Source organism: Zonotrichia albicollis, chromosome 2, assembly GCF_047830755.1.
Source record: "Zonotrichia albicollis isolate bZonAlb1 chromosome 2, bZonAlb1.hap1, whole genome shotgun sequence".
Lineage (NCBI taxonomy): Eukaryota > Metazoa > Chordata > Aves > Passeriformes > Passerellidae > Zonotrichia > Zonotrichia albicollis.
The window spans coordinates 104145381-104163969 of record NC_133820.1 but is presented as its reverse complement, the minus strand read 5'-3'; the positions used below and the strand labels follow the sequence as shown (position 1 = coordinate 104163969).

General features: G+C 35.9%; 1 protein-coding gene across 5 annotated transcripts in view; it reads left to right on the top strand.

Annotated features, from left to right (window-relative positions):
* Window positions 1-18589, top strand: part of ATP11A (ATPase phospholipid transporting 11A) — a 118630-nt gene that overhangs the window by 72483 nt on the left and 27558 nt on the right. For all 5 annotated transcript variants that reach the window (XM_074535936.1, XM_074535937.1, XM_074535941.1 and 2 more), the window contains exons 6-18: window positions 1856-1984; window positions 2497-2600; window positions 5220-5270; window positions 6737-6801; window positions 7186-7267; window positions 8539-8689; window positions 9883-10080; window positions 12478-12651; window positions 14032-14195; window positions 14480-14551; window positions 16048-16121; window positions 16361-16464; window positions 18144-18325. In XM_074535936.1, the coding sequence (XP_074392037.1) occupies window positions 1856-1984; window positions 2497-2600; window positions 5220-5270; window positions 6737-6801; window positions 7186-7267; window positions 8539-8689; window positions 9883-10080; window positions 12478-12651; window positions 14032-14195; window positions 14480-14551; window positions 16048-16121; window positions 16361-16464; window positions 18144-18325 (1550 nt within the window). The remainder of the gene's footprint in view (window positions 1-1855; window positions 1985-2496; window positions 2601-5219; window positions 5271-6736; window positions 6802-7185; window positions 7268-8538; window positions 8690-9882; window positions 10081-12477; window positions 12652-14031; window positions 14196-14479; window positions 14552-16047; window positions 16122-16360; window positions 16465-18143; window positions 18326-18589) is intronic.

Below are 18589 nucleotides of genomic sequence, written 5' to 3'. Positions count from 1 at the left end.
GCCTGGGACTTCCTAGTAATAAAAAAAAATTAGGACATCACATGCTTGAGAATTTCAGGTGTGTTAACTAACCAGTTAAATATACCAAACAAAAATAGTCAAGTACCATGCAACTAGATTTTGAATTTTAGTGGTTAATATGTCACCCATATTTTCTTAATTTCTCCCCTGTTTATTACCTTTCATAGGGTGTATTTTGAGTGACTGAATGACAGGAAAGACAGACCTTGAAAACATTTGCATAGAAAGGGATATCTGTGTCTATTTGTAAATGGGTGAAATTCTCAGATCTATGTTACATGAGAAAACAGACTCGGTTGTAAAAAGTAGGCCCCTCTGCACCCAGAGCCTGAGGGCACTTCATCATAAAGAAGGAAGAAAACTATTGCTGAAAAAGGAAGTTTTTTTTCACACAACCAGAGAATGGGTGAGGTTGGCATTGACAGTGGCTCTGCTTCATTTTACTGGAGGTTTTCTGGTCCAGCCCCCAGCTCCAGCAGGGCCCCCAAGAGCTGTTTGCTCAGGATCCTCTCTAGACAGGTTTCAAGTCTCTCCAAGGATGGGGACCCCACTGCCTCCCTTGGCCAGCTGTTCCAGTGCTCAGCCACCAGCGTGGTGAGAGCAAGGGGGACCCTCCCACCTTCCAGGCTGTGCCCACTGCCTCAGGTCCTGTCACTTTCCACCAGAAAGAAACTGTCCCTGTCCCCTTTGCATCCTTAGCTGACATACTGGCAAATACTGGAACAGCTTTTAAATTGTATTAAGATGCTATGTACTAGTACTTTTATTTGGTTTGGATTGAGGAAAATGAGAATTTCATACCTGATTGTTGCAGATATGCTTAGAGTTTGTGTTCTCCTGTGCATATGTAAAATCTGCCATTTTTCATTGCTATTGGTTAAGAAAAAAAAAAAGCCTTTTTCATATCTACAATTAGATAAATCTCATTTTTTATAATAATGCTAAAATTTTATTTTTAGATGTTACTATTGCTGATTTTTATCAGACTGTTTTGCTTAACTGGAATTAAGTGACTCCTGCGAACTGCAAGAATAGTGGAATTTAGCTCTTTAAGGATATAACAAGCAATAATTAGGCTGGTTCTTATTATAATAAATTACAACATAAAAGTATATTGAACAGATGTTGACCTACATGAAAAATTGCAAAAATTATGTATTTCTGATGGGGTTTTTATCAAAACCCTGATATTCTTAGAACATGGAATATGTCTTTACTACTTGTTTAATCTCCAGAAATGTAGAAAAACTAATTTTTCTTGAATGATTTGCATGGATATTTTGAATTTGTAATTGGTTGGCTGTTCTGTTGCAACATTCTAACGTGCTGTAAAATGTTGCCTCTGTTTCCATGATTAAAAATTATTTTGCTCACCTTTAAACATGGATAAAAATAGGATGGACCTAGTCAAAAATTCTGCTAAAAAATGTATCCTGTTTTCAGCAGCAGATTAAATTGCTGGCTTTTTCTGACACTTCTTCATCTGTGTCTAAGAGTAGTTCATGTATCTCCTGCTGTTTTTGAAACAGTTTTGTTGCATTTAGTCTTAAAACAAGTATAATATCTTTCATCTCTCAAATAGTTTTGCAAAAGTTAATATGACAGTACTAGCAGGATGGTTATCCTGAGAGGAAAGCCAGAAACAGTAGATCTCAGTAATTCAACAAGGTATAATTCAGTTTTCCAGAGATATCTCTGTAGTTCTTTACTCTTGTGGTAAAAAGGTGCTGTAAATAAAAACTGCTGAATTTTCAAAATATTTATGTTAATCTAGGAAATCTGAAATTGTGGCTTCTACATACATGCATTTTATTTTCTTGTGTTTTTTTCTTAGGTTGGAGATATTGTAATGGTAAAAGAAAATGAAACATTCCCGTGTGATTTAATATTCCTATCGAGTAGTAGAGAAGATGGAACATGTTTTGTTACAACAACTGGTTTGGATGGTGAATCCAGTCAGAAAGTAATTAAATGTTCTACATTTTCTTTCTAAGGCAAAGTTTGCTTTTAATTTTTGACACAGACCACAATATGACTTCATGCTTATATGTGTAAGCAGGTACACTGATTTGTGTAATTTATGTTTCTACCATCTGACTTCATTTCTTTTAAAATAATATTATTTTATGAAAAGTTTTAAGACATTAATTTGTGATTTTGTTTGTGTCCAGTATAGGCATGCAGATTACAGTGGTAATACACTAATGTTTTGTACTTATATGCTTTCATAGTGACCTGATTTATGAATACACTGCAAGGTACTTTCACATTTCTGTATAATCATTAAAAAAAAAGGTTGGAAAAGACCATATAAGCAGATGCCAAAATTAGGAGCATTTAGAGGTGCTCTGTATTTGAATTATGAGCTCTTACACAAGTTAGTAGATTTCATGCTGAGCTGCACTGTATGTGCAGATTAATGTCTTGTGTATCTGTTCTTTTTTTATTTTATTTACATGTTTTTATTGATTCCAGACTTACTATGCTGTTCAAGACACAAAGGCATTTCACAATGAACAGGAAATCGATGCACTACATGCTACCATTGAATGTGAACAACCTCAGCCTGACCTTTATAAGTAAGACAATAATTCATACCTGTTTCATTTAAGGTACCTGTGCAATAAATCATAAAAAATCATAATTAAAGGATACTGGCTGCATCTCTCTGGTTAGAGTGAGCCCCAGAGTGAGCTTGAAGTCAGGTAGGTCTTCCATTCATACTCATTTTGTGGAGGTAGCTCCCTAGGTGTGCTCTGGGGTAGTGATTTCCAAAGGGGAATGGCGCAAAGCAGTTCACTGAGGAATGCAGTGAAAATTTTAGAACTTCAGTTTCTTTTTCTTTTAATACAAAAATAAGGAAGAAGTTAAGATTTACTAATACTTAGTATAGGTCTTGATATTGGCACCCATACCCTTGTGTCACATACCTTGTGTCACACACAATTTTGAGGTTCTCCAGAGGAACTGGGTGTTCCGCTATATGGAGAAGTTGCCTGTGGCACTCGCTCCTTTACTTTCAGCATATTGTGAAGTATTGTCATTTATGTGTACCCAGTTGAATGGATTTACAGATTATATTACCTAGTTTTAACTAAAATTACACTCACAAAATGCTGAAGTGGCTTAAAAAGACTCTTGCAAAGATATTGCAGATTGAAGGTAATAGTAACAGTCTGGCACAAATGCACAGTAAGTAAATGACAAGCACTTCTGGTTCTGGTACAGAACTTCATCAGTCACATTACAAAGTAAAGCCACTGTCAATCTAATCAGATCTGAAAGGATGTCAACCACAAACAATTTAAATTGTCAAGACTATTTGAAATACAGATTTTCATCTGCTGTTATTAACCATGAGCCTCATACCACAGGCTTTGAAGTACTGGCTAAATGCAGAACATGAAGAAAAATATCTACAGTTGCATAAAGTCATACAACCCTCAGTATTTTACAAAAAGAACTGTACACAATTCCACTAAGCCTAATGAGAAATCTTGAGAAGCCCCTTTTGAAGTTTCTTAATAGTAATACAAGAAGTCCTGTGCCATTGGGAAAGCACTTATTTTTTCTACCACAGTAAAAAATGCCTGAAATAATACACAGAAAACAATATGATCTGAAGCTGAAATGCACTCTTTTGGCAGCAAATACTGTTGGAAGATGCAGAAAAAACATTGCTTATTTCTGAGGTGTGAAGGCATCTCTTTTCTGTGATCTTGGTGATTAAGAAGCTGGTTTAGAAATCTGCTTGAGAACAGGTTCTTCAGAGTATCAAGTCCATCACTTGCTTGATTCTTTTTTAAAATACTTTGCTCTCAAAGTGAATGACTGCAAGTTGAAACTCATGCTATTATAGGTGGTGAAATTCTTTGGGATAGCTGTTGACACAAAATACTGAAAATGTTTATTGGTAGTCAGCTTGTATCTGCTGACTCTAACTTGAGATTTTACCTTCCAATAAAACACAGTGGTGAATCTTCTTTTCCAAAGGCATGTGGTTATTTTGTATCATGATGCATCATAACCAACTGTACATTACTGTCTTCAGATGTGGCTCTACCATGTTGTATGTTCTCTCAGCAGACAGGTTACCACTCCTGTGAGCCTCAGAGGTTCCATTTTGGGGTAACAGGCTCACCAGCTCCCCACAGTTTCCTCTACAATTGAGAACCCTAATGTCCAGCTTAATCCCCTTTGCATTAGGTTATCCACTTGGGACAGTGGTATTGCAAATACAGTGTACTGATTATGGCTGGAATGAAGTCAGTTCCCTTCGTAGCAGCCACAGTAGTGTAGTGTTGTTGCTCTGAGACTAAAGCAGCATTAGTTGCACACCATGGTTTTAGCTGTTATTGCCAAATTTTTACAATGTCAAACTTTTTGTTCCCCATTTTCCCCCTCCAGAAAATAGGGGGTGGGCAAGAGGCTGGGGATGGACAGAGCCAGGATAGCTGACCTCAGTTGACCAGAGGGTCTGTGCCATGACCAGAGGGTCTGTGCCATGTAGTGTCGTGCTCAGCAATAGAACCAGGGCCAGGGGACAGTGTCCCAAAGCAGCTGTTGCTTGGAGACTGGCTGGACATTGGCAGGCTCATGGGAGGTGGTGAGTAGTTGCCTTTGTGTCACTTGTTTTTTTTCCCTTCACTTACTAAACTGTCAAGATCTTACTTTTGCTTTTCCAATTCTTTTCCCTGTCCTGCTGAGGGGGGGAAGGAGCCAGAGGCTGATGGGTGCTTAGCTGCTATCTAGGGTCAAGCCACCACATACAGATAAAATGTACTGACAAATACTATGAGGAAGAATTACTTAGTGGCTCTAGGCTTTGGTTTGCTTTGGTTTTAATTTAGCTGTAGGCTTTAGATGTTGTAAAATATAGTAATTGCACTGACTTATCTCGGGTAGTTTAGGGAATAAGACTTTTTATTTCTTTTTCATAGGTCTACTTAGAAGACTTATCCCTATTTTTTACACCTCTTCATTTGCAAAGTTTATGTCAAGTTACCATTCTATGTATTTTTTGTATTTGCTTGTTTTAAGTGTATATCTATATGTATCTCTTATGTTCTTGTTCATGTTCTGGATAATTGGAGCCTGTTCAGTTGGAAAGTGTTCTCTGTGATACATACTTTCTAGAAAATATTTCTTAAATAATCTATTAGCAGTACTGTTAAACTACTTGTATATTTCCCTTTCAGATTTGTTGGTCGAATAAATGTTTACCATGATAGGAATGAGCCTATTGCAAGGTGGGGAAATCCAGAGTTTCTACACATTTAAATATTTCACAGTTCAATAAGTATCAATAATGAGAATTACCTTTGGTTCACCAACATTGTGCTGCTATGTTTTAATGATAAAATATTTTTCTCTTAGAAAATTCCAGACTGCTGTTTCATAAATAATTGATATTTTGCCTTCTAATCATATTTCTCTTTAGTATTTTAATGTCTTTATTCAACTTCAATTTTATCTGAAATATATTTAGTTTGTAAATGATGTTGATAGGATTTTGACAGCACTTGTACAACAATGCCCCATTAGTGTGTGATCTTGGTAGTGCAGTAAACAATATAAATAGTATCACTTGTGTTTTTCATTTTTCTTAAATTTTGAAGGGTTTGACCATGTCAAATATTTTTTTTTACTGTAATTTTACTGAGTGTGTTTGTACTTCTGTGTAAAGTGTCCATAATGCCACATGTGTGTTCAAGGGAGACAACATCCAACTTGCTGTACCTGATTTTATTCTGATTCTGGTCACAAAGAGGCAAAGCACTAGGAGAGAAAAGCTGCTTGCTGGGGTGATATTCTAGATCCCAGCATGTGGGGAGTTAGGCAGTGCTGTGCTGGCTAAGTGCTTCCTATCCTCAGTGTGTCTTTAGATATGTTATTTTCTGTCTCAGTCTGCTATGGAAACTGTCGATTGATCTGGGTCATTCATGTAACATTGTTCCCCTAGTTTCTTGAAAGTAGTTTCAGGTTGTACATCAGCATTGTGGCCCTTTTTGGAGTTTCTTGATTTTTGGGGGGAGTTTCATACCACAAGTGCACTTCAAATAACATTGGAAAATGCCGAATGTACTTCTTGGTTTGTTTTTTTTTTGTTGCTGTATAGATAGAATAATACTTCTGCATGCAGTCTGCCTGTAAAGTAGTCCTTGGCTTTGAACTCATATGATGATTAGTGTACACATCATGTTCCAAAATGTTATTTAAACTTCATTGCAGTCCTTACATTAATTCCTGTACTCTTCAATAAATTATTTTACCTATACTTATTGGCATTTTGAAAAATGTTTGCAGCAAGTATCAAAAATATCTTGTACGCTATTTAAAGTAAAATGGAGGATTGTATTGTCCTTAAGAAGTTCTAACATACAGGACACTATCGTTTATATAAGCCTAAAAAATAATAGAATTAATATTTTTAAAAATAAGTACTGTGCACTTAGGATGGTGAATCTTTATTTGGGTACCTATATATATATGGGGTTTAGGTGCATTGGTTTAAGACTTGAATTGTGAAATGGTGATCTTAATTTTAGGCATATATTTATTTATTTTTAATTTTCACTTAAAAAATTTAAATATGCCTTGTAATTTGTTAAAATAAAAGCTTTTTAGTAAAACAAATTCCTGTTCTATGTAACTTCCACTAAGGCCTGATGATTTTCTAGAAATGTTTAAATTTTCTAATACTTACCTTTTGCAGGCCATTAGGATCGGAAAATCTGCTTCTTAGAGGAGCCACTTTAAAGAACACAGAAAAAATCTTTGGTAAATATTTCTGTTGACTACTGTAATGGACCCTGAAGTAATAAGCAAACACCAAACAAGGTTACAAGCTTACAGTTACTACTGAGCTTATGATTTCTATTGCATCACTTATTTTACAACTTTCTAATGGTGTTTAATATTGTTACATAGAAATACTTTAGCAATTGGGAACTGTGACTGGAATGGGATGTAAATGCTGCTTAAAATTTCTAAGTACCAAGATAATTAAGCCATTCCTAATTTTGGGTTGTCATCCAAATCTGAGGTTTCTTTCTTCAGACTAAAGAATTAAAGAAATGATAGAATATAATAATCTAATGAATTGTGCTCTTTTGAAGTTACTGCACTGTGCAATCTTTAGTAAAACAAGTTGTCTAATTTCAGGTGTTGCTATCTACACTGGCATGGAAACCAAGATGGCATTAAATTACCAATCAAAATCACAGAAGCGTTCTGCTGTAGAGAAGTAAAATATGTAATACTTATTTTGGGGCTTGAAAGCTGCATGTTTAAATGGTGCAAATCAGATTTTTTTTCACTGAAAGTGTATATTTCATTGATTTAAGTGAAAGAAAAGAGGTAGAGGGATTTCAAATTTGCTTATTTTTAACTATTTTTTAACTTATAATGCAAGTCTTATAACACCATATAAATGAGGTTCTCAATGCCGAATTATTCTTGTTAGATGTTGAAAAAATAAAGCGATTTTGATCTAATGCTTAGCTCTTTAATGTATGATGTTTTGTTGTTCTATAACTTTTTGTTGTTCACTTTTCTTTCACTGTTTAGAGTACATGTACTGACAGTTTTCCAAGGTTATATTTTTTATTATCTTAGCATTCAATGCTTTTCGTTGCAATTAAGTCTTGAATTCAGTAAAAATAACTTTTTTAATGCACTTCTCAACAATGCTTGTCTGTGACATGTTTTCCATGGTTTAGCTAAAATTAACAAGTGCCATACAGACAAACATGGTGGGAAAGTATGACAATGCTATCTTTAAGGAGTGAGCTGACATTGATTGCTTACTATTTTCTATTCCTACTCTGTCTGAAATCATCAGCTCTGAGTAAGGTGTCCAGCCTTGTGAGAAACAAGGTGTCATTGGTTGAGGCGAGATGTACTGACCAGCTGACAGCCTTTCTCTTACACAGTGGCTGAGCAATGGTGTTGAGTCTCTTTCTATTGGTGTTGGTGTATAACCCATGGCTTTTAATTCATGCCCATCATTAATGAAAATATAATCTTAAATGCAAAGTGTTCTTGCTCTTTTTTTAGATCTGCCTAGAGTTAAAACATTAAAGCTGTGTAGCAAAATGTTCTTTTTTAGTTTTTTTTATTTCTATAAAAGTACTTATGTTAGTGATCTTATAATGATTCAGCGAAGTGGCATGAAAAGGTCTGCAGATTCAAGGCCCGTTGTTCTGTTATGATTCTATCTATGCTGTTGTTTTGAGTAATATACTAGTTTTGGTAATTTGTCACACACGTTTTGGAAACAACTATAAGAATGGAAAAATAGAAATTAAAAATAGGAAATACTGTGGTTGTAAATTTTAATGCAGTAATATTGTTCCTCTTTGGAAAGGTACTTTGGAAAAGTTATTTAACATCTTAGCATTGTTAGACTTGCAGCAAATATTAGAAGGATGTATAACAGACTGAGTATAACATTTTCTAATAAACTCTGTCGTTTATATGCTAATGGGGTTCTTATTTTGCCCTTTTTTTTTTTAGATCAATGAATGTATTTCTTGTTGTATACCTCGGTATTCTCGTCAGTAAAGCAGTAATAAATACTGTACTGAAGTATGCCTGGCAGAGTGACCCATTTCGTGATGAGCCATGGTACAATCAGAAAACAGAGCCTGAAAAGAAAAGAAATTTGGTATGGAAATAAATGATGATACCAAGAAAGTTTCCCAAAATCCTTAATTAATAGAGATTCTACTGAAAAGTATATACAGCCTGCTAACTTACCAGTCATGCATTTTTGCTGACAGTGGTGATAGTGTACTTGTAGAAAGCTTGTATTTTAAATTTTTTCCCTTAAGTTGTATGTGTGAATTTAACTGATGAGAAAATCTCTAATTTAATATAAAAAGCTTCATGAAACTGTTTTGGAACTGCCTGTTATTTATATAAATTACTAAAGAATTGACCTCTCACTGAGAAATACAGGGACTAGAAGGAATCCCACAGCTATTGGCAGTTCTGTAAGAGACATGGTCAAAATAATCCACTGTGGGAATCTCCATAAAAATGCTCCTCATAAGTTTAGTTTCATATTATTGTGTTATGAGCACTTGAGGCATCAGAGAGCTTCAGTCAGCAGTGCCAGGTGTTCTTACAGGAACAAGGACATTGTCCTGAATGGACACCCAGAGGATCCCAAGCAGTGAGCTGAACCTTGCCCTGCAGAAAGCACAGTATTTATTTCACTAAATCCTCCCAGTCAGACTAGGGGAAAATTTGCTTCCTTACCCTAAATGCATGAGGAGCACATGCTAGGCAGGCTTTCTAGAGTTCTTGTCAGCACCAGTAGCAATGTCTCAGCTTGCTTTGCAGTTTGACTGTAGTTCCACCAAGTCTCCACCACTGAAAAATTGAGCCAGGTTATGTGCATACATTCTGCTTGTGTTGGGAGAGGGAAAGGAAACCCTTTATTTATTTATGAAATGCTGCCTGAAAGTTATGTAATTTGATAATCCTTGAAGGAGTTGCTATGGGACTATGCTATTTTTTTTTGTAATTTTTTAATGTACATGTTAATGTTCCCCAAAAAGTCTTCACCATGCTCATTAGTTGCTCTAGAACTTTACAATAATGCTATGTTATGGCATTCTACACCTGTATATCTGTAAAGAAAAATGCAAATTTCAAAGAAAAAGCTCTGTTGCATGCCAGTTGTGATGTTATAAATCATGAAGGTTTGCATCCTGTGCTGAACTGCGAGCTATGAAAGACATTGCTTATTGTTCCAAAGTTATTTGAAAAAACTGATTTGTAAATACATGTAGTGATCTTGCAGTGTTTAATGGTACATGAAAAATCAATATTTCCATCTTGTTTCTTTGTCAGTTTCTTCTAGCTTTTACAGATTTCCTTGCATTCATGGTTCTTTTCAACTACATTATTCCTGTCTCCATGTATGTCACTGTGGAAATGCAGAAATTTCTTGGTTCTTATTTCCTTGCATGGGATGAGGAAATGTTTGATGAGGGTACAGGTGAAGGACCACTGGTGAACACTTCTGACCTCAATGAAGAGTTGGGACAGGTAAATTTCATTGAATTATACTTGTTTTTTCAACTGTTTCTACTGTAATTTTTTATTTTAAAATTGCTACTTCAAGGTTTTTTTTGTTTTGTTTTGAGTTTTTTTGGAGCTACATGTGTATTTTCTTTAGTGCTGATTAATTTTAAAAATAAAATCTGAGATATTTTTGTTTTCAGAATCAAAAATTCTGATTTCTCATCCAGTCAGTGAAATTCAATCAGTATTACTATCGTATTAAGGAATAAACACTTCTTCTCCATTGATTATAGAAGGAAATTATATAAGGATCTAGCTTCCTTAGATCAAAAGTTAGATGCAAAAAAAAAAAAATCCCTTTTTGTCTGACTAGACTGACGCTGCATCTCCAGACACAAGTTTCATCCATTAACACGTTCAATGGCAGCCTCATTTTTGAAAGGAAATCCTGCTCTGTCTTAAGAAAATCATCACCTTGAGACAGATACAGATAAATTTTGTTTGAGAAAATATTCAAGATCTCAGTTAAAAATACTTCCATAAGTTTTTCAAATAAATAAATAAAATGTTGTATTTCTTTCTAGTTAAACAGGTAATAAAGGTTTTAAGGATACATATCTACTTGGATTAAGGGTGGTACCAGGTATTTCATTATTATGGCAGACAATTGACATTGCCTCCAATAAGATGCTCAAAGAGGATCTGCTGAATTAGAGCCTGGATGAGCAGACAGCGAGGTGGATTGAGCAGGGGGTGAACAGCCAAGGCTCAGAGGGGTGCACAGTGGGAGGCCAGCATCTAGCAGTGTACACTGGGGTTAGTATGGCTCCCATCCTGATCATGAATGAGTTGGGTGACTGGGGGCCATCCAGCTGGATGGAAAGCAGCTTTGCAGGAAAGGACCGGCGTGTCCTGATGGAAATCAAGTTCAGCATGAGCCAGCAGTGTGTCTCTATGGCAGAGAGGGCCAGGGTATCATGAGCTGCATTGGGCAAAGTGTTGCCAGCAGGTCAGGGAAGGCAATGATCCCCTCTCCAGGGCTCACCTGGAGTGCCATGTCCAGCTCTGGGCTCCCCAGTACTGACACATGAGCGTACTGGAGGGAGCCTAGTGAAGGGCCACAAAGACAGACAAGGGACTGGACATTCCATGGCTCATGCTAAGACAGGTAGAGAGAGCTGGGACTGTCCAGCCTGGAGGAAAGGAGGTTCAGGGAAGATCTTACCAATTTATACAAATACCTGAACAGAAGGGTACTAAGAGGATAGAGCCAGGATTTTCTCAGTGGTGACCAGAGGCAGTGGGCCCAGCCTGAAACTGGAGGATCTGTCTGAACATGAGGAAACACTGTGATAAAACAACACACTGAATGACTTGGTTGATAGCAATTTGTAAATTTAATGACGAAACTGAATGTAGGGGTTGAGATGAAAAAATCCATATAAATCCTATCCACTCAGAAAAAAGTTTAATTGCGGGAAATTTGTCTACAGATAAAAAGCCATTGTAAAATTTGGCATTTGTCTTTTCAGATTAGTGCATATTATAAAAATCTCAGTGGAAAGTGTGCATAATTAATGATGTTTTTGAAGACTGAGCAAAAATTTATTTGGTTTTTAGTTTGCTCAGTGCCCTGCATAAATGGTGGAGTTTGATAAACAATCTGATGAATTCTAAATAATAGCCTTATTTTCAGTGTTTAGTTCCTTACCTTACTTCATTTTTTAGTTTATCAAATATGACATGCAGTAGGTATGCAATACCTACATCCAGGATCCAGAATTGAGCCAATCTAGTTCTTCTAGTTGATAGTTCAGATTTTGGTTTTAGTTTTAATATTGCTAGACTTAAGCACTGTGGCTCATTGTAAAAGATAAAGTTAATAAAAAATTAAATATTGAGACAAAATGAGTGTTTCCAGGGCAATTACAGTGCCCAGGTGTATAACAGTATGTGTCCACAATCCTGATTTAAACTAACATAATTGTAGTGGGGAATTCTGATACCACCCTAGAGACTGTTCTGACAGTAACTGATCCACATCCAGGCATGTGCATTAAATAATAATCCCGGGAAATGAAATTTGTATGCATTTTGTTTCTATAAATACCTGTCTTGCAGTGAGAAAGACATTAAAAACGAAAAAGGACCTAGAGAGAAGAGTGGAAGTAGGTTAAAAACATCATTTACATCCGTTATGAGGCAAAAGATAGCATTGTTTGATACTCTTACAGGAGAAAATCTTTCAGGGCCTATATTTCTTTGAAGATAACTGCCAAAAGAAATTGTTGTCTTCCTTTTCTGAAGGGCCATAAGGATTTTCAAAGAAAGGTGTAGCCCAGTAATAAACTCAGTTTTGTTCAGAGATGTTGGAAAATTCTGTTCACATTCTTGCGATTTTTATTTTGTGCTTGTTTGCAGATTGAGTACGTCTTCACAGATAAAACGGGAACACTAACTGAGAACAATATGGAATTTGTAGAATGTTGCATTGAAGGGCATGTTTATGTACCACATGTTATCTGCAATGGCCAAATCCTCCATGATTGTACAGGCATTGATATGATTGATTCATCTCCAGGAAGTAATGGAAAGGTATGATAACTCTCTATATGTTCTTGGTTTTTCACAATGAAACATGAAAATTGAACTGTACTGATGAAGGGAATGTTAGAAATCCAACATTCTTGAATTTTACTAATCAAAGTAGATAACTGCATAGACATTTCAATTTCCTAGTTAAGAGTAAGATTTAAAGACAATGGGAAGGTTCTTATTTTAATGCAGTTGTAAAGCTGAGTCAAAACCTAAATATAGAGCTTTCTCTAGTTAATAGCTACAGCCACAGGTAACTGGTTTCCATTTAACCTTAGCTACAACAGAGAAAGCAAGACAGGAAAATCCTCGAAGGGCAAAATGGGGGCTTCGTGCAATCACTTATTAAGTCATCACTGAGTGAAAATGTGTCCAGAGAATGGTTTATGATCAAATTAAATTACTTTAAAATGTAACTTAATTTAGGCACATCTGAAGTGTGCTACTTACAACATGTATGTATTGTGGTTATTTGCCGTGTTGAAAGTTGAAAATGAGTTGAAAGTTCGGGAGTCTTCATGTGCCAACAGGTGAGCAGGGTGTATATGGGCAGGATAATCACAGCCAAAGTACAATGTATTTTTTATTACATCAGTACAGTATCATAGTCACACTCACTTCATATCATACCCTTCACTGTGACAAAATGAGGTCTCTTAAAATATGTTGGTGTAAGTCAGCAGCCTTATGTCTCTCACCCATGGCCCTCAGAATGTGGTCCCGAGGTATGGTGAATTTTTATCTTGGAATCACAACGTCACAGTCAGTTTGTATTTAACAGCACAGAAGAATAGGTTTCAGGCAAAAAGATAAAAATAAAACACACACAGGTATCCATGAAACAGAAATCTCTTTCTGGTGCCAGCTACTATCTGAAATTTTATAAGAAGTGTTTGGCTGCCAAAGTATGTGCACTTCAGTAATTTATTTAGTTCTGAAGGGTGTTCAAGCTGCTCAAGAACTTGAAATCTGTAAGCCCTGCTAAGACCTGTGCTCCAGGTACTACATCCTTCTGTGTGAGCTCAGGAGTTCTAAATGATACCTTGACTAGTATATAATCAATACAAGTTGTTAAAGTTTAAGCAAAAGTAAAGGAAAAACACCTTCAGCTACATGGTAGGCATTGAGAGGAGGTGGGAGATGCACGCTCGGGGTTTTTTGCATCATTAGCTTGACTGGTATGGAAATACTAAGGGTACAAACAGCTGTGACACAAGTGTGTGGTTACCACAGGGAAAGACCTGGCTCCCCCTCAAGAAGCCTGCCTTTGTCTGATTAATAATCAGCAGTAATCAGTGATATAGATCGCCTACAAAAAGATGAGAAAGAAGAGTTTTCAAGTGGTAACACATAATGACAGCTGTTCGTTTTATTTCTCAGGAGAGAGAGGAACTATTTTTCCGAGCTCTTTGTCTCTGCCACACTGTTCAGGTAAAGGATGATGATAGCGTAGATGGTTTGGAGAAAGATGAGGTACCAAGAAAACCCTGTGTATATATATCATCATCACCTGATGAAGTTGCTTTAGTCGAAGGAATACAGAGGTATGTGTGTACGTAGGTATTATATTTTTCTAAACTACAGATGTAACCACTGAATCTCAAATTTGTTTTCAGAACAAAAATCATAATAACCAACACCAATCTACAGCTGCTTGTTTTCCTAGCATGAATTCATTAATATTTATAGCCTAAAATCAACTAAAAACAGTTTGGGATTTTGGTGTTGGTTTGTTGTGGACTTAGTCTTAAATCCTTATGACAATGCTTTAACTGGGTAATTATATATTTGTTACATTCATTCTCTTATTCTGTGTTTCATTTTACAGACTTGGTTACACCTTTCTAAGGCTGAAAGAAAATTACATGGAGATCTTAAATCGGGAAAATAACATAGAAAAGTGAGTGGTTAAAAAGATAACAAAATAGACTGATGAGTTTTTGTTGATGCATTTAATAAGCCATTGTTTCCTTACAGATGAATTTCTAAGTCAGGAAAGCCAAGAACCTTGCATTTTAGTAGAAAAATTGAGAAAATCTAGTAATTTTAATTACCTTCACTTTTTTGGCATTATATTCACTATAAAATATTGATATGACAGTGAGGGTGTGGTGTGAGATTCATGACCTAATCTGATAGTTCCTGATGGTTTTGTATATTCTTAATAGAAAATGCTGTGTACCAAATTTGCTGTTCACAGATGATCCATGGAATTTACAGGAGGGTAATAGCTGTGGAATAAATTTAGTGGAACATAAATATGAGTCAAATTTTCAATAACAATGAAATATTACAGATATTATGTGGTATGTGCATACCTTGAAAATTTACCTTACACATCTCTAGATGTCCGCTGGTTGTCCTCTGGTATATCTAAATCTTCCTGCTTGGGTACTCTGCTAACTGTACAGGGACTCTTGGACATAAATATAGGAACCCTGGTGTTACCTTTACCTCCTTTTAGGATAATATGGAGACTTTTTAGGCTCAGCTCATAAGAACTGGAGTCAGTATCACTTGGTGACTCAGAAGAAATCACTGTAATAATTGAGAATTTTCTCCCAAATGCATCACAGTTTGTAGACATAGGCCTGATGTAGCTTTGCACAGGTCTGAGTTCTAGGGTGTTAAATGATTTAGGACTAAGGGATTTATTTAAACATGCAGATTTGGACAGAGACGAATCCTGAAAAAGTTGGGATTAATGATTGGATTGTTTATGTTTGCTCTGGAAAAGGGAGGCTCTCTTAAGTTAGGAGAAATAGATAAGAGACTAAATGATAGAAGTAAACTGATTAAACTAAAACAGTGCAGCAGGAGATTGTGTTCATTTTTCCTCTTAAAAAGGAAAGGAACAGGTGATAAAATTAAATAATATAAATAATGGCAAGTATAAAAGCAGTAAAAAGAAATATTTTTCTTTTCACTTGAATAAATTATCTATAAACATTTGAGCAAGATTATGGAATTAGGTCAGCACTTTAGGGAGATCAGGAATAATAAAAAATAGAAAAATATAAAATAAAGACTTGGGTGTAAGCATGCGTTTCAAGTTCTAAGGCTATGTCTAAGTATTATGCATAGAAACATACTTCATAATCAGTACAGTGCTCTGCTGCAAGGTTTCTAGTCTTGTACTTAAATTAGAGTGACTGTACATCTGAGGATACTTAGGGACATCACAAGTTCTGTTTCAAGTAACTAGGAGCTGAGGGCTTTCCTTACTTATTATTTGCAACCTGCTGTTTCATTCTTACTAGTTTCATATTCCATGATACTCAACATAATCTTCCATGTTAGGAGAAATGTTTAATTTATGTGCTTGAAGTCATAATAACCACTTTAGGAATCAGAAAAAATAGAGTTGTGTAAAAAATAGTTCTGTTTCTGTTTCAGGTTTGAATTATTGGAGGTTTTCAGTTTTGACTCTGTGAGACGGCGAATGAGTGTAATTGTTAGATCTCCAACAGGTAGGGCTGTCACATTCTGTTTGATTTTTTTGTCTCACTTGAATTTGTTTCAGATTTATCAGAGTTAAGCATTAAACACAGTCTGTATGCCCTTCTTTATAAAATAAGGGACCAGGTACTAGCATGAGTACAATGTTACCAAAAAGTTGGAAGAAAACATTTTGAAGACTTATTTATTTGGATGTTTTTTGAAGAAAGTATATTTGGTCATTTTGAATTCCATATGCTGTCTCTTTTAGGTGATATATTTCTGTTTTGTAAGGGAGCAGATTCCTCCATATTTCCTAGGGTTAAAGAAGGTAAAATTGACCAAGTACGATCCCGAGTACAACGCAATGCAGTGGTAAGATTCCATTTTATTGATCTGTTCACATGATATCAGTGTCCAAAAGAAATTAAGTGTTCTGACCTCCTGCATTTTCTGCTAACAGATTTGTTTTTACAGGCACCAAGGTTATTCTGTGCCAAGGTTCACTCAGGCTTTGTGGCTAGCAGTCTGTGTAACTCCCTTATATGCATCTGTCCTCTAGCTCATCTTCCACATGTCAGTTGTGGTGCAATATGAATACATTAGATATGCCCAACTGTATGTTAAACCAGAGGTCATCAGTTTGCTCGTTAGTATGGCAATTTCGCAAATGTGATTTGAATTAATTTTTGGATAGAAGAGAAGTGAAAACCAATAAATCTCTGTAAAAACTATTGCTAGTTTCAGCCCCCAGCCTTAGCAACTGTGATTTGCTGCCTTTGATTGCTTTACAAGCTCTGAGACAGTGGAGTGATCATCAATATCTTACATTTTTTGCTTGCTAAAAATCAGCTATGAACTGGCTGATCATCTTCAAAAGAAATTTAGAACTTGATTTTACCTGAAAGTTGTATTTGGAGTGGTCAAGTAAGGAATTTTGTTGTATCTAAAAATATGCAGAACTCATTGCAATGCAGGACAACTGCCAGTCTTACATAGAATATAATTTGCTGGCATCCAGTGCTCAAACTGAAAACAAAGTATTATTACAGATATGTGAAAAAAAAACCCGCTACAGTGTCACCTGCTTTTGTTTTGAAGCAAAAAGCTCTCAAAGTGCTTTACTAAGCTTCATTTTATGGGACAGCTGTCTGATAATAGCAAGTAAAAGAGGCTAATGAAATTGAAAAGTATTTACGTATAATATCCATTCAGTGTCTGTCAAGAAAGAAATCCAGACCAGCACCTATTTATTCATCTTGCATAATTGGAAATAGGACTGGCTCCTACATACAGAAGCCTCTCAAAGAAAATATCTGGCACCTGCTTTTATAAATTTCAAGAGGCAGGGAGATATTTTAATAATTGCCTTTCTTGGTTTGGTAATAAGTAACTATACAAAGACTTACTGATGAATTAAAGTTAAGGAAGCTGAAGTGCCAGTTAAATGGTGTTGTGAGAAGCAATATATAACTCAGGAGGCAAGACTTTACTGTGTTTCTCCCCACCTTACAAAATCTATATACTTGCTTTCTTATTCATCACTCAGTCCAGAAGTTTGATGCAGTCTACAACACCCACAGCTAAATTTTAGTTTTCACTTGATTGAAATGGTACAGTTGGGTTTTCACTTTCAGTTCTCTTTGTGATATTTGGTCCCTGTCTGTGGATCTGCTGCAGCACAGCATCAAAATCAGACTCTGCAGAGCTACTATTTAGGTTACTGTTATTTATTCTGACTCATCCTGCCTAATTATACACATAGAGAAAGAAATCTTTAGCTTGACTTTGCCTTCCCTTGTAATCTCATATATCCAATTGGATCACTGAGCTGTTTACCTTCTGGAGATTGAGGTTGGTCTGTCAGGTTGTAACTGCTTCTAGAGCAGAGCAGAATTAAGCTGAACCATATCCTAGTCTACACTATGCTGTACTAGTCTATACTTAGTCACTTCATGATGTTCCTTTTTCAAATCCTCCAGCATAAACACCAGCAAGAAGTCTAAGAAGAGTTTTGTAAAATGCATTTTGTTTCTTTTGATTGCGCTCTTTAGGAGGGACTGCGAACGTTGTGTGTTGCGTATAAGAAGCTCTCAGCAGAAGAATATAGCGATGTACAGGAGCTGCTTCAGGGTGCAAAGCTGGCCCTTCAGGAGCGGGATAAGAAATTGGCAGAAGTGTATGAGCAGATAGAAACAGATTTTATATTACTTGGTGCTACAGCTGTTGAAGATCGGTTAGTTTCATTATTTCTTAGTTTCTTATCTTCAGTGATGACGACAAAGTAATTAAAGACTCTTTTTCTGCATTAGAGAATTTTTAGGAAACCCCTTATTTTAATTGATTCCACACCCTTACCTTACTAACGTTACACATGGTAACTTTATAACCTAGTGAGCAACTAATAATAGTTAAGTGTACAAAAATCAGTGTATTTGAACCGAGTAATAATTTATTGATCAAGTTAATAGGCAAAAGTTCCAGAGGGAAGGACTACAAA